This window comes from Narcine bancroftii, chromosome 1 (genome assembly GCF_036971445.1).
Source record: "Narcine bancroftii isolate sNarBan1 chromosome 1, sNarBan1.hap1, whole genome shotgun sequence".
Taxonomy (NCBI): Eukaryota; Metazoa; Chordata; class Chondrichthyes; order Torpediniformes; family Narcinidae; genus Narcine; species Narcine bancroftii.
Window position 1 is genome coordinate 228,728,461 of NC_091469.1, and position 17,299 is coordinate 228,745,759.

The window sequence follows — 17,299 nt, forward strand, 5'->3', positions numbered from 1 at the left end:
CGATATCAGAGGTATGGTTACCTTGCCATTGTAACACCTCCTTATCCCGTAACCCTCTACTTTTCTTCCATCTATGTGTCTGTCTAAGAGTCTCTTAAATGCCCCTCATGTTTCAGCCTCTACCACCATCCTTGGCAAGGCATTCCAGGCACCCATAACTTTTTTTTTAAAAGAAACTTAAGGAGAAATTTCTTTTGTGATCACCTGTAATTGGAGTTTTAATATCCAAATGGAAACACCAATTCTGTAATATTTCATCAAATGATTTTATTGAAAAATTGCTGAATTATCAAACAGTTGCTGAAGTTATGCACTTTGTCAAACGTGATTATAAATACTTTTTGAAATCTTTCCTTGCACATGGAATTCGACAGTGCAGAAACAGATTACTTCAGCCCATCTTTTCCATTCTAGCTATCTTGCCATTTGTTAGACTTTCATTATCACTTGTTCAATATCCTGGGTAAAACCTGGAATCCTTACTCCAGATTATGAAGAAATAGTGTTATATTTTCAATTAATTTCACAATTTCCAGCAATCGAGGATGTTACTCACAAGTATCACCAAATGCATTGAATCAGTAGATAAATAGAGCCCAACAGCACAGACCCAATTTATCAAGTTAGCCAAGTTGGCATTTTGGATTAATGTCATTTGCTTGCATTTGGCCTTTCTGACCATATATCTATCCAAAGGCCTTTTGAATGTCAATTGTACCCAGCTCGATGGCTTTCTCTGGCAACTCGTACCAGCTAAGAATGACACTCTGAGTGGGAAAAAAATCACTCCTCTGTTCTCCCTTGAATCCCTCCTCACTCATGTTAAACTTATGCCCTCTAGTTCTGAATCATTGACCAGGAATTGTCATTTTGTCAGGACAGTAATATCAGCAATAAAACTTCTACTGGTTTCCTCAAATCTAATCTTTGCAGGGCTAACATGCTTAAACATAGTGTAATAAAATTGAGGCGCCTAGAATTGCGTGAGGAAAATAGGCATTGAATTGGATGATTCTGTAGAATTGTTCATACTTTGATAGAAATGCATAGTTAAAAATTGTCATAAAATACTGTTCTTCCAGTGCTACAAGGTCCAAAAATAATTTCTATCCAAAATAAATCACAAGCAAATTTCTCTCCATGAAATTCTGCTCATTGTGAAATTGGACCAGTACTTCTATCATATTATTAAGTTTTGTTTCTCCAACATTTGGATAAACACTAAATAACATCATTCATTCCTCACTTCAGCCAGTACTGACCCAAGTTGCTCAAAGCTTTATATAACCATTGTATATTAATCTCTGAGAACTCTGAACACAATGTTTTACCTTCTTGGTTTATTCGTGATTTGAAGGGCTAACCAAAGCAGATCTCAAAGGGCAGTGTCCACAGCTCACTGCAGGATCTCAGATTCCCCCAAAGTTGATTGTGTATGTTAAAAGGGAGTTCTTTTTGACTTCCCTACTCCCTGATGGAGTAGCAGCTAAACTGCAGTTTGCTCCTAATTTTTTAATTACCTTCCTACATCCTTACTGTGAAAGATTTTTTTTCTTCTTCAAATATTTTTATGCTAATTATTGTAATTGTTTAATGACCTCGACAAGAAGCGCTAAGGCTGGGGGAAAAAAGAAGAGGAAAATCCTTCGCTTGCTGATTCAATGACTACTTTGATGGAATGCATTAAGGAACTGAAGAATGGTGTTAAAGGTTAGTGTTAACTAAACAGATGTGAAGTCGATGAAATTTGCAAGTTAATGGAAGACCATGAAGAATGGATAAAATCTCTTGAACGGGCTGTGGAATGTTCAGAATCTCAGCTTGATGATATGCAAGCAATCAATATTCGATTTAGCAAATCATGTGACTACCTACTGAAAAAGATGACTGACTTCGAAGCGAGAAGCAGATGACATAACTTGAGAATTCTTGGTCTGGCCAAATTACTAATTTTTTTGCAAAAGTGTTTGATGAAACATTGCTACTTACTTTGCCTGCACTGGACGATCTCAGATCACTTGCTGCTGAACCTGCCCCTGGGAATAAACCTCATTCGTTGATTCTCCATTTCCATTATTTCCAAGTAAAAGACTTAATGATACGTGAATCTCACTGAAGGGGAATGTTAACATATAGTCAACAGAAAATCAGAATCATTGAAGATTATCCCATGGAGGTGATGAAAGAAAATTCTGAATATAAAGAAGTTATGTCCAGGTTGTATAAAGGAGGCTACAAACCCTCCCATCATTTCCCGGCATGTCTTCGGATCACACTCACAAACAATTCGAAACATTGGCTGAGTTCACCATCAGATGCTCAGAAATTTCTCAATGAATTCCTTACTACTCCAACTTCTGTGAATCAGTAATGACTTCTTTGTTTCTGTGTGTTTTTTGAAGTCACAAGATGTATGAGACTCAGATTGCTTAAGGTTCCTGCGCTTATACTTATCTGAATGAGTAATTAGGATGTTCCAGTTTTCTTTATTTATATATACCTGTATTGCTTTTTAAAAAATTTTTTTCATATCTCTCTAAGAGTTAAGGTTTGATATTCTTATGCGAGTTTGATTTAAAAAAAAATATTTATTACATTGACTTGCTCTTCTGGAATATTTTAAATATATTTGGCCTGTTACATCTAATGGCCATGTTCAGTTGAGTTGTCGAAATCTGACCTTGCTATTTAGACATTAGTCACAAGAAGTTCATTTTAGCTAGGAGATTTAATAAAGTTTACATTTGGATAAGGAGTGTTGCCTTCAAGGAAGAATTTGGGGGGATGGATTGTTTGAGATTTAGCTTGCTATCTCTAGGGATAGTTTTAGGGGGAGGGGAGGGAGGATTTGCTTTTGAATTCTTTTTTGAAGTTGCTATGGTGATTTATGATTGCATTCATTCCTTTTTGTGTCGAGTTTTTCCAATTTCACAACCAAATAGTAATTTGGTTTATGGATTTTCTTTTCAAATATCTTTGCTTTTAATTTAGTTAATATGTATAAAGTTATTAACCTTGTGAGTTGGAATACCTGTGGTTTAAATCATCCTATTAAGAACACAAGAATATTTATTCACATTAAAAAGTTTAAGGCTGAGATATTTTCACAAGAGATGCATATCTGTTTGAATGACACTTCGTGTTTTTTTTGATGTTGGAAGAGGCAGAACTCTCATGCATTTTCAGTGGCAAATGCCAGAGGGGTTTCGATTTTATTGACCAATTTATTCCTTTTGTTCATCATAATGTTGTTTCTGACACTAATGGTCATTTTATTATTGTTTATGGAAAACTATATAATAAGAGGATTGCTTTTGCTAACATTTATGGTACAAATGTTGTTGATCCAGGTTATTTTTAACGTTTCTTTTCTTTCTTACCAGACTTAAACTTGTATTCTCTAGTAATGGGTAGAGACTTCATCTGTTGGTTAGACTCTGTCTTAGACTGTTCATCTTCTAAAACAGCTACATTAAATAAGTTTGCCTTATTCATTTATTCTTTCTTGCTAAAGTGTGGCACTTTAGATGTATGGCGTTTTCTCCATGCTAATGATAAGGAATGCTTTTTTTCTAGTGTCCATCATACGTATTCACGGATTGATAGCTTTTTTTACTGATAAACAACTGCTTCTGTTAATTAATGCATGTAAATATGAGTCTATTGTAATTTTAGACCATACTCCGGTGATTTGATCACTGAACTTTCCTAATTTACCTCAATCTGTTAGACACTGAAACTTTAATTTTACTCTCCAATTCAGATTTTTTTAAATTATGAAAGAACAGACTGTACTTTTCTTTGATAACAATTCTTTGGAGGTTTCTAGCTTAATTGTCTGGGACAAATTATCTTGTATATGGCAAAATTGAAAAGAGGCTAATGCTGAGAGGATTGCACTTACCAATCAAATAAAGCTTTCAGTCCAACAATATGCCCTTACTCTGAAATTTGAGATATTTAAAAAAAAACGTATTGAGCTAAATATCATTTGCTTTTGACATCCTATTGAAACACAACTTTTGAAAAGTAAGAGCCAATTTTACATTCACGGTGATAAGTTGGGTAAACTTTTGGCAAATCAACTCAAAGGCTTAGCTACTAAACTTCTTATTACAGAGATTCAGAAGGAAGATGGTAGTGTTACCACAGACCATGTAGAAATTAATAATACATTTAAACAATATTATTCTAATCTTCATAAATTTGATTTTTTTTACCATTGATAGAACTCCTATGATAAATTTTCTGGACCATTTGACAATACCTACTCTTTTTTTGGAAACACAATCACAGTTAGAAAAGCCTATTTCACAAGAAATGTTAATAATGATTACTAAATCATTACAAGATGAGAAAGCACCAGATCCTGATGGCTTTCCTGTTGAGTTTTATAACATTTTTCCCACCTGCTGGTATCCTATTTATGTTCTGACTCTTAAATACAGGAACTTGCCAACTACTTCTTGTAATGCAACAATTTCCCCTCTCCTACAGGCCAATTTCTCTTCTTAATGCCAATGTAAAATTTTTATCTAAAATCTTGGCCAGTAGATTGGAAGATATTTTGCCGCTTATTATTTCAGAGGACCGGATGGGTTTTATTAAAAACAGTTATTCACATTTTAATTTCTGCCGGTTATTGAATATTATATATTCCTCCTCTGTCTTTTCCTCGGAATGTGTTATCTCTTTAAATGCTGAAAAGGCCTTTGATAGAGTTGAATGGGAATATTTATTTGCATTTATTTCATGGATTAAGATACTATACTTATCTCCTGTTGCTTCTATTCTTACTAACTCTTTGCTCTCTTAGGCCTTTGTTGTTTAATTTAGTTTTAGAACCCTTGGCTATTTCCTTTAGAGAATCTCAGGATATTTCTGGAATTATTGGGGTGGATCAGTCCACAAAAGTTTCTTTTTATGCTGATGACCTTTTTGCTTTTTGTATCTGATCCTCTTCTGCTTGTATTTGATCCTATTCTGATTGTATTCTTCATTTCCTGCTATACTAACATTATTCCCATCAATTTGGTCAGTTTTCTGGATACAAATTAAATTTATAAAAGAGCAAACTTTTTAAAAACACGTTAGATCCTTTGCACACTGCTTTTCCTTTCATGACACCTAAAAGCCAATTACATACCTTGGTGTAAGGATTACTAAGTATCACAAATATTTGTTTAAGGAAAACTTTCTTGCTCTAATAAATCAGGTGAGGAAATCTTTAATTCAGTGGTCTCCTCTTCGATGTCCCTAATTGGACATCATTACAAGAATTTATATGAATATTTTACACAAATTTCTTTATATTTTTCAAGCTATTCCAATTTTTGTTCCTAAATCTTTTTTTAATGTCCTCATTTAAATAAAATATATCTCCAAAATCTCAGTAAGAATGGAGGATTGGCTCCACCCAATTTTAGATTCTATTATTGGGCTGTTAATATTCGTTATACAGGAGGTTCTCAACTTATGACCTATGCAAGTTGCGTCCACCTGCACCTACGACTAAAAATACTGTACATATGCTGAGAATCTTCATTAAAAGTTCACTTACTGAATTTAAAAAAAAATGCTTTAATGCCATGCAAACCAACACAACCAATCTGAGTTATGACCACTCCTTCAATCCCAATTACGGTCGTAGGTTGAGGACTACCTGTATTATATTCTTTTTAATATTATGATAACAAAATGGGTTGATTTGGAGTTGAATTTGACCAAGAAATTTTCTATTGTTTCTTTACTTGGAACATACTTCCTTTTCTTTTTGATAATCCTGTGGTCAAATACACAATTAGGATTTGATTTCAGTTTAGAAAACATTTTGGACTCCATAAGTTTATTCTTGTTAGTTATATTCTATTGAACTACTTTTTTGAACCTTCTTTGATGACTCTATTTTTCAGGAATGGTTTAGATTAGGTATTAAATGTTTTTATGATTTTTTTGGATAATTTGCTACACTTGAGTAACTTTCACTAAATTTAATTTACAAAATTATCATTTTTTTAATAGATATTTGCAAATTAGGGACTTTCTTCATTCTCAATTATCAAACCTTTCCCAGGCTCCTGTTGTTAATTTGATAGAAACAATTTTCAATCTTCAACCATCTCAGAAAAGGTTAATATCTATTGTATATGATGTTTTGTTGAAATCAAGGCAAAATTCATTGGACAAAATTAAAAAGACATGGAAGAAGGACCTCCATATTTCAATTTCTGAAGATTCTTGGAATTCCATTTTTAAGTTGATTAATACATCTTCTCTTTGGGCCCGTTACTCACTACTACAATTTAAAGTTGTCCAAAGAACTTGTATGTCAAAAGTTAAATTAGCTCGTATTTACCCTAACATTAGCACTTTTTGTGACAGATGTAAGAATGAGGATGGTTCACTAATTCATATGTTTTGGTCTTGCCTGAACCTAGTCAAATTTTGGGAAGAGGTTTTCTGTACTTGATCAATAATTATTAATGCAAACTTAACACCAGATCAGTTAGTAGCCTTATTTGGGATGGTTGAACAGAAGGTGGTGAAATTGTCTTCACTTCAGTGTCATGTATTAGCTTTTGATTCTCTTATCGCCAGACAAGTAATTTTGATCAGATGGAAAGATGTTGTCCCACTAACTCATGATCAATGGTTACATGATGTGATGTCATGTCTAACTTCGAAGAATATAGGATGTTCAACAAGAGTTTTAAATTTAAATTTTCTAATCTTTAGGGCTCTTTTTTTAATTACTTTCATAACCTTTAATGGGAATGATAATTATGTAACTTTTGATTCTTGTGGATTTGCGTTTCTTCTTATTTTTACTAGTAGTGTACTTTTTTATATTATCATGCAACTTTAGAATAGTTTAGGGCTTGGATTATATAATTATATTTTAAAAAATTTTTCTGTTTCATTTTTCTCTTTTTCCAATATATCCTTTGTGATAGTACAGATCTATCACCAATGTACATAGTGTATATAGTTACTGTATCTAGACTGCTTACAGTGATTGGCTGAAAGCTAAGCCACACCTATTGTCTGGGCCTTAAAGGGTTGTGTCCCTAGCCAGGTCGGATCATTCCGGACTGGTCGGCCACCTGTGAAGAGCTCCTGTCTTTTGCTAATAAAAGCCTTGGTTTGGATCAACAAGTCTTTGGTTCTTTCGACGAGCTCTACATCCTTGAATTAATAATGCTGTATAAATTTTAAAAAAAAATTGTTAACGAGTTTCCTTACTTTGTTACAGCTGTATCAGTGTTATTATCATTCTCTTTTCTGTGCATGCATTATATAAAAACTGAATTAAAAAATATCGAAAAAGGGTGTTGTTGTTACCTTAGCTACTTAGCAACTCTCAATAGATCCCTCTGTAAAAGCGCCACTTAGCAACACTTCAAGCTTCAAAGTGGATATTGCAGGTGATTTGAAGCATTGATGAGCACAGAGCAAGAGGCATTGAAGTATCCATTAGCAAAAACCCTGAAAACAAATACTATTTTGTACCTCATCCCTTGATTAATATTGAATTGATCTTGACTTCTCTTCTCCAAAGTATTTAAAATGATAAGCAGAGGAACAAATTAGGTTAAGGGGCAGAGCCAGCAGGACCACTGCCTCCTTGCTGTGGAATCTGGAATTTCAATGTGAGCTTCTGTTATGTCTGAGGAGCATGAACGTTCACACTGTGGCCACATGATTGTCTCCAGCTGCTCCCATTTCCTTCCATATTCCAAATATGTGCAGATTGGTAGGTTAATTGGTTACTTTAAATTGTTCCTAGTGTGTAAGTAGGTGGTAGAATCTATGACAGGGGCTCTTGTGGGGAGAATCAAATTTGATTAGAGTATAATTGATGCAAATAGGTGGCTGATGGTCAGCATGATGTCAATGGGCAGAAGGGCCTCTGTTCATGCTTCATTAAGAAATGGATAAAATATATTCCAGACTCCCAATAGAAGCAAGGAAGAGTACTCAGGATTGCTATTATAGTAGTTAGTTTTCTTTTTGGGGGAAAAAAGATGGAGAATTAAGTTCTCTTAATTTCAGTTCTCAATCAATTATTTGAAAAATCTGGGATATCAGCATATTGTTCAATGTGGATTTGTTATGGAAAAATCATGTCGTACCAACTAGAATTAATTAATTGAAGAGATAACAAGGTCCAGGGGTAGTAGTGCATTTGATGTCGTTTGCAAGGATTTAGCTTGGCATTTGATACAGTCCCACGTACCATATTGATCAAAGAGATAAAAGCAGCAGGACACAAGAGCGTGATAAATTGGATTTTAAAAATGATCTTAGTGGGAGATAGCAAATCCTCAGCAGGTTTTTGTGAACATAGGATTTCTAGTTGCAGAAAGACATGAGGGGATAGGCACAGAAGAGATCATTGTAGTTGTACCTCAAGAAGAGTGAGGGTAATGCATTTGGTTGCACATAGGCAAGGGAAATCATTCATGGCAGGATCCGAAGAAGTGGAAAGGAACAGGGATCTTGGGGTGCATATCTGCAAATTCTGAATGAACAAGGGCAGATAGATAAACTAGTCAAAAAGAACAGTCAAAGAAGGGAAAACATGCAAGAACAGTACAAAACATAAGAATAGCTTAGTTAGTGCAAAATGGAAGGTTCTAATCACCATACTACTGGAAGAAGCTACTTGTCTGAAGAGGATGCACAAACTCATTAAGGGCCCCTTCCACCCTGGACACAGCATCTTTCTGCTACACACATCAGGAAAGAGATGCAGGAGTAGCAGAGCCAGCACCACCAAACTGAGGAACAACTTCTTCCCATGGGCAGTGAGAATGCTGAATGACCAGAGGAACTGCTCACACTGACCATCCGAGACTCATATTCACAAAACAAAATATTAATTTATTTGTATATATGAATACTTGCCCTGCATATGCATTGTTTGTATGTGTGCTATGTCGTCTGGTGGTGTGTCTGTGTGTTTTGCACAGAGGACCGAAGAACAAGATCGGTTAGTGCAATGCCATAACAGCGGCAACAATCGGGACTGGGGTTCGAATCCCGTGCTGTCTGTAAGGAGTTTGTACATTCTCCCCGTGTCTGTGTGGGTTTTTCCCAGGTGCTCTGGTTTCCTCCACCATTGGAAATGTAGCAGGGGTGTAGTAAATTGGGTGGCACAGAGTTGTGGGCTGAAATGGCCTGTTACCATGCTGTATGTCTAAATGTTTTGTCAGATTGTACTTGTGCCATCTGATGACAATAAACTTAGCTTGAAGAATGTAATAGCACTGACAGACAATAGTCCAGAGAAGATTACCAAATCACTGCTCAATCAATGTTCAATGAACAGAAACTCATCACATTCAAATGACACTTGAAGGGCTGCAACATACATGTTGGAAAAAGTGAAATGAGAGTAAACTCAGAAGCCCAATTTTTGATTGAGGGCTGAAAATGTTCTGTTGTAAAATTCTGATGATTCTATCTTATTTTTGATAGCAAACAGTTTGTGGCTTCGATCTGTTAAGAGCTAATGGTCAATCCTATGTTTGTGATGTTAATGGCTTCAGCTTTGTGAAGAATTCAATGAAGTATTATGATGATTGTGCAAAGATTTTGGGGTAAGGTTTGTTTTTTTTCCCAATATTGTATTCTTTAGAAAACAATGAAGACTCTTGAACGAGAATTATTGTACAAACTTCAAAGTTCTCTCTATTCAAGAAGATTATGGCATCCTTTTCTGTCGTCAGTAAAACACCATTCACCAAAAGATTACCTCCTGTCTATTAGCAATGAAATTAGCCATAAAGTGGTTAAGTTACCAGTATCCCTTCAGTTCCATTTCTATTTGACCATGGAGCCTTAATCCAAAGTTTTTCTTCTGAATACTCATGCACTCTGTGCCCTGACTGCCAATTGCACCTAAATCAGAAACATGGCAACCTTTTAATAAAAAATTGAAATATTATTTTGAATGTAAATAATGTGGAAAATGTATTTTCTTGACTCCATTGTAAATATCCAAAAACATTTGGGTTGTGTTAAATTTAAACTATGCATAATGATCTACTGTTTCAGTATTATTTCTGATTAAGCCAAGCTATAATAAAAGCTATAAATTAAAATAATTTCACTCTTTATTTATTATTTTGCTCACAAATCCTGTTGATTATTTTACAGAAACCTCATCATGCGAGAGTTAGCTCCACAATTTCGTATCCCTTGGTCTATCCCTACTGAAGCAGAGGACATTCCTATTGTACCTACCACATCTGGCACCATGTAAGGTTGCTGCAGATTAGAAATATAAGTAGCAAGAATACAAGAAAATTTGGTTTTTGTTTCTCATTTAGGAAATTATCTTCAAACTTTAGATAAGCTTTATTTGAAAAACATTCAAATTGGATTTTATATGTTCTACGAATTCACCCTTGATTGTTTTATTAATTGTTGCATAGGATGGAACTTCGTTGTGTGATTGCAGTCATAAGGCATGGAGATCGAACTCCAAAACAAAAAATGAAAATGGAAGTGAGGCACCAGAGGTGAATTGCAGCTTCCATTGTTTATAGTGGTTGACTTTATGCTTGTAATTATTGTTATAGTGGAAACCCGATTTAGCGCGAATCCGGATGTATTGCAATGAGACATTGGACTTGGGCGTCAGGCTGCCGCTGCGAGTGGGAATGATCAGTTTACTAAAATTTAGTGTTTTAATTTCAACTGTAACTATAACCATTTATTGAAACCCCGATTTAGCGCGACCCCACTTTTTTTTTGCGATGAGATTTTTTGGACCCAAACTATCGCATTGTAACGGGGTTCCACTTTACTTTTGAGCTCTGTAGTCATGTACAGTAGAAATCTGGACTGCTCATGGATTGGGCCAATTCAGATTTTCCAAATTCTCAGGCAGTACTTTTAAAATTCAAATTTAAGGAGAAATAATAGGAGAGACAAACAGGTAAATTTTGATAGTTTATTCATTAGCAAATACAGCATGCTTAATTTATCAAAACGAGCAGTTTTAAGAAAAATAAAGTCAACAGGCATGTTGTCTATTGCGGCTATACATTTGTGGTGTTTATGCATGCATGCACGCACACAAAAGCCCGCTAATTTTTTTTTAAATTGAGTTTTTGAAAAGTCTGTATTTTTGGTGGTCCAGATTTATGGCATCCAAATTTTTAGTCTTTTAATGTATATCATATTATGCTAAATTGAATTTTGTGTTTATAAATTGATAAATGTGTTAGAAGATGTGCAGTAGAAAATTAAAGTTACTTATGTGATGCAACCAGAACTATAGCACACTTTAGTAGAACTCACGGAGTGAATTACGAACATCTGCAGAGGCTGTGATTGCAGTAAAAACACAAAAAGTGGTGGAGAAACTCAGCAGGTCCACAGGAGGTAAAGATATAAAATCAACATTTCTGGCCTGAGCCCTTCCTCACAAAATGAGCAAAAAGCAGACAGGCTCTGTATAAAAGGACTGGGGAAGAAAAAGCAGGGAGAGGAGCCCCTTGCACTTCATTTGAATATATATGTGTAATCTTCCTGAATCTGATCTGCTTTTTTGAAGTCACATTTTATTTCAGATTGTAGTGTTAAAAGTATTTTGCCTTGTATTATCTTCATTGGCAGTCTATTGAGATTGAGGATGACTTCTTTCACTCCATTTTCAGATTCTGAGCTGACTTTTGATGCCAGTGTGGTAAATATGTTATACTTCTTGGAGGTCGATTTGAGGTTATCTTGATTTCTTGACCTTTGTCCACTTGGCACTAATGGAGATCAATGTAGAATGTCTATTTTGGGAGTCTAATATTAGGCATGGAAATAATATAGCCAGTCCAATGAAACTGTGAGTGCAGGCCTGAGAGGAATGCCAAAGTTGCTTCTCTTATCCTGTCAATGGATCCAAATGCCTTTGCCGACTGTGTTGGCAATATCCTTCCAGTTTTTTTTGAGTTTGCTTTCCCTAAGTATTCTGAACATCTCGGAACTATGCAGGAGGATGGGGAGAACTATTAGACGATGAGATTTGTACCAGTTTTGAAGTCTTCAAATTCCTTGCCTCTCCCATAGATGAGCCAGCCAGGAGCTATGTGGGTGTGTTGATGAGAATGGTGAATTTGTGATTGCCATTGTTAAAGAGATACCTTTGTTTTGTACATGGCTTTGCATAGTGAAGATGTAACCTCCCAGCAACCTTTCACCATGGTCTCTTGTTTTAACTGACTGGTAGCTTGGAGTTTGGGAGCAACTTCTGTTCATGAACAGACAAATTGTCCTTTAATGCTGTTGGGTGGGATGAATTCACAATAGTGATTTCTTAAAGGAAGCCCTGATGTTTTTTTTTAACCTCTGGTGACAGTTGATTTACGGCAACAGAACAAAACATACACTTTTATCCCATCCAATGTGGAATATAGAACATGGAAGAGTGCAACACAGTGCAGACCCTTCAGCACTCAATGTTGGCGGACCCATGTTAAAATGCTTCATGATCAATTGAACCCTTCCCTCACTTAATAGTCTATAACCCCCTGTTTTCTTACATTCATGTGTCTATTTAAGAGTCTTTTAAATGTTTCTATTGTATTAGCTTCGATCACAGCCATGGCAGTGCATTCCAGGTACCCACCACTCTCTGCGTATACCACCTGATCAGCTTTGATGGAGCTATGGACAGAACTCAAGATCCTCCGTTCCTTCACACTGCTAAGAATTCTGTCATTAACCATAATTGGGTTCAATCTTTCAGAGTGTATCACTTCACACTTATCTGGATTGAATTCCATCTGTCACTTCTCCACACAATGCTGAATCCGAGGACCATAGAACACTACAGCACAAAAATGCCCCTCGGCCTTTCTAGTCTGCGACAAACTATTTTTCCTTTCCAGCCTCACTGACCTGCACCTACAACTAATCCCTCCATATCTCTCCTGTTCATGTACCTGTTTCCATTTTTCTTAAATATCAAAATTGAGCCTGCATTTACCAATTCAGATGGCACCTCATTTCCATCATTCTCTGCATGAAGAATTTTCCCCCTAATGTTCCTTTTATTGTCCTTTCACTGATATCCTCCAGTTTTTGTCTAACCTAACCTCAATGGAAAAAGCTTTCTTACATTTTCTCTTATCTATACCCATCATAATTTTGTATTCCTCTATCAAATCTCCTCTCATTCTTCTGTGCTCCAGGGATTAAAGCCCTAATCTATTTAACCTTTCCCTGTTACTCAGTTTTTCAAGTTCTGGCAACATCCTTGTAAATTTTCTCTGCACTCTTTCAATCTTATTGATACCCTCCCTGTAGTTTGGTGACAAATACTCCACAAGTTACTCCAAATTTGGCCTCACCAATGTCTTGTACAACTTCTTCATTAACATCCCACTCCATTGCTCACTACTTTGATTTATGAAGACCAATATGCCAAAAGTTCTCTTTACAACCCTATCTACCTGTGACACCACTTGCAGTGAATTATATATCTGTCTTCCCAGATTCCTCTGTTCTAACTCATTTCTCAGTGCCTACTGTTTACAGTATATGTCCTAAGTAAAACACAGAAGTCTGCAGGCACCGTGGTTGAAGTAAAAACACAATGTTGGAGAAACTCAGCAGGTCAAACAGTGTCCTTTAAATAGCCCGAAACATCAGTTGTGTATTTTTATCTTTGCTATATAAAGGACACTGTTTGACCTGCTGAGTTTCTCCAGCATTACATTTTTACAGTGTATGGCCCACTTTAATTTGTCCTTCCAAAGTGCAACACCTCACATTTGTCTGCATTAAACTCTATCTGAAACTTTGCACCTATTTTTCCAGCTGGTCCAGACCCTTCTGCAAACTTTGAAAGCCTTTCTTGCTGCCACTACACCGCCAATCTTTGTGTTGTATGTAAACTTACTGATCCAATTTGCCACATGATTGATATAGATGACAAACAACAGTGAACCCAGCACTGATGCTTGAGTCACATCACTATACATAGGCCTCCAGTAATAGAGACAGTTATCCACCACCATTCTCTGGCTTTTCCCATGAAGCCAATGTCTAATACAATTTACTACCTCACCATGAACACTGAGCAACTAAACGTTCCTGACTCACCTCCCAAGCAGAACCTGGTCAAAAGCCTCACTAAAGTCCATGTAGACAACATCCATGTCCTGCCCTTCATCAACTTTCCTGGTAAGGTGCTCATAAAGCTCTACCACACACAAAGCCATGTTGACTATCCCTATCTATCCAAATACTTGGCTAAGGACATCTTAAATATATCTACGTTTTCTACCCTAGCTCAAGGGAATACTTTGTCAGGCCCTGTGAATTTATCCACCCTTATCCAATTGAATTTGTATAGGTTCCATGCCTTCATTTCCATAGACTGTGCCAATTGCTTGAGTAAATATAGATGAAAAAAAATTATATCTATCCCCATCTCTTTTGCTCCACTCAAAGCCAACCACTTTGATCTTCAAGAGGACCAATTTTGTCCCTTGCTTTCCTTTTGCTCTTAATATACCTGTTGAACCTCTTAGAATTTTTCCTCACCTTGTCTGCCAAAGCAATCTCGTGTCTTCTTTTAGCCTTCCTGATTTCTTAAGTTTTTTCTTGGATTTTTCATACTCCTCAAGTACCTCATTTGCTCCTTGTTGCCTGTACCTGCTATAAATCTTTCTCCTCTTCTTTGCCAAATCCCCAATATCCCTCAAAAACTAAGGTTCCTTAAGACTGTTACCTTTGCATTTCATCTTGACACATACATGCAAAATCTGTACTCTCAAAATGTCACCTTTTAAAGACCTCTCATTTACTAAGCACATCCTTGCCAAAAAACATCCAGTTCCTTTCTCATTTCCTCAAGATTGCTTCACTCCAACCAAGAATCTCAACCCAAGGACCAGATCTATCCTTATCCATAATTATATTGAAAATACATGGCGTTTTGATCTCTCGACTCAATGTTCTGAGTCACGCACTTGTGTCACCTGTCCTATCTCATTCCCTAGTAGGAGATTCAGTATACACTCTCTTGTTGATACCTCAATATATTGAATTAAAAACCTTTCTTGAACACAATTTACAAACTCTCAGCCATCCAGCCCTTTTATAGTATGGGAGGCCCACCCAATATGTGAAAAGTTAAAGTCACCTACGATCACAACTTTGCTTTTTGCAGCTGTCTGCTATTGCTCTGCAGATTTGCTCCTCCAATTCACGCTGACGTTTGGGTGATCTGTAATACAACCCCATTAATGTGGTCATACTTTTCCCATTCTTCAGTTCCACTCATATAGTCTCAGTCAACAAGCCCTCTCATCTGTCCTGTCCTTCCCTGATTAGCAATGCCACCCCTCCCCCTTTAACCTCTCCTGCTCTATTGCATCTGAAACCTCAGGACCCCAGAACATTGAGCTGCCAGTTCTGTAACTGTTGGATCCTATATGACAATGTTCTACATTGTCCATAAAACCTCCAAGCTTTGTGTCATTTGCAGACTTATTAAGCCACCCCCACATACCCCCTTCCCCCAACTTCTTTATACAAGTTATTGATCAAGATTACGAAGAGTAGTAACCCAGAACACATCCTTGCAGAATACCAGTAGTTACTGAATACCCTCCCTCTGCTGCCTTCTGTGGGCCAGCCAATTCTGAATCCACACGTTCCTATGGATCCTTACTGGATGAGCCTATCATGAGGAGCCTCTTCAATCTGTTTTGTTGTCTTCTCGAAAAACTCATATTAGGTTTGGAAGGCACGATTTTCCCCTCACAAAGCCATGCTGGTGAAATCCAATTTCTGCTGTGGCATGTGTCTAATTCATTTTATTGCTTGTTCCCTTACGGTATTATTTATCCTTTCTTTTCTCATTCCTGTTAGATTTTTTGATCTCTTTGAAAAATATAATGGACACAAAGTAGGAAAAATAAAACTCAAGAAGCCAAAGCAGCTGCAGGTCAGTTTTTCTTCTTAAATTTGTATTACTGTAGAATATAAAGTATTCCCTTCAGTGATACCAATCAAGTAATGCACCAACATTGCAGATTAATAGTCTTCTACTATGCTGTTCTCTTCTGTGCACTCACTCAATCTGCATTTTGTTTCTTTAGTGTAGAAGGAGATCACACTGTTATGGGATTACCTCTGATTATTCAAAGCTTCAGTGAATTTAGGCTGTTATTCCTCGACTTTTCACCCAGCATTCATCCCAATGGTAAATGCATACTTCTGAAAAGACAAAACTACATGCCATTCTAAGCAAAGTTTCATTGTAGCCCATTCCAATGTCAGCAAGACACACCTATTCATTACTCGAGCCCCTTGCAAAAAGGCTAATTATCCATTGCCATGTATTTAACTCTGCACATCAACTTGTTTTGGAAATCAGTGTCCCAAGATTCTAGATTTGATGGAAAAAATGCTATATTTTAATCATTTCACATTTTTTTAGTTAAAAAAAAAAGTTACCCACATTTTGCCTCTTTCCTGAACAAATGTGTGAGCTTATTAATACCTCTTTCCAGATTCTCTATATTCCTCAGTGGTCATGATTTTGCCAATTTTATGTCACCAGCAATGCAATTTTTAATCTTTGACACAAACGTCACCAGATATAGTTGAGGGTTAAGCATTCATGCTGGTGGAAACCCAGTTTGATTCACGTGTCTGGTTTTGCACGTGTAATTTCCAATGAATGAATAAATATTATGAAATATTTTCCAACCACTTTTCAGGAAGTCTTGGATATTGCAAGACATCTTTTGGCAGAACTGGGTCAGAATAATGATTCAGAAATAGAAGAAAGTAAATCAAAGCTTGAACAACTTAAAACAGTGCTCGAGATGTGAGTATGAGAGAAATTCTACTCTATGATTGATTAGTGATAGTATACATTTGCATTGTTACCGAGAAATGTTTGCTTCAACAGAAATGTTTTTAATTTTCCTCCTACATAATAATAAGATAAATATTTAACTTGTTACTATTAACTTAACCTAACTTAATCCCCTTCTAATTCTAAGTGCACACGTATGTGATCAGGAACACTCCTTGTTTCATGATCCAATCATTCACTTCTCCAAGTTCACTGATCTCAGGCAGTTTTCCACACTGTACACAGAATTTAACATTTATGATCTGCACCAGGCTCTGGTGCTTTAAGTTAAATTGATACCGCTCAGGAAGGTATTTGTTGGTTTCAGAGAGTTGTTCGTTGGAACCACACAAACTGATCTCCTTCAATCAGCCACTTCAGTGTCTTGCTGAAGAAACTTGCCCTCTAATGGGTTTTTCC

At 36.3% G+C, this 17,299-nt stretch overlaps 1 protein-coding gene across 11 annotated transcripts in view; it reads left to right on the forward strand.

The window, feature by feature from the left end:
• ppip5k2 (diphosphoinositol pentakisphosphate kinase 2) overlaps nucleotides 1-17,299 on the forward strand; it is a 148,423-nt gene that overhangs the window by 41,278 nt on the left and 89,846 nt on the right. For all 11 annotated transcript variants that reach the window (XM_069892389.1, XM_069892399.1, XM_069892406.1 and 8 more), the window contains exons 9-13: nucleotides 9,481-9,602; nucleotides 10,162-10,263; nucleotides 10,440-10,526; nucleotides 15,886-15,961; nucleotides 16,740-16,849. In XM_069892389.1, the coding sequence (XP_069748490.1) occupies nucleotides 9,481-9,602; nucleotides 10,162-10,263; nucleotides 10,440-10,526; nucleotides 15,886-15,961; nucleotides 16,740-16,849 (497 nt within the window). The remainder of the gene's footprint in view (nucleotides 1-9,480; nucleotides 9,603-10,161; nucleotides 10,264-10,439; nucleotides 10,527-15,885; nucleotides 15,962-16,739; nucleotides 16,850-17,299) is intronic.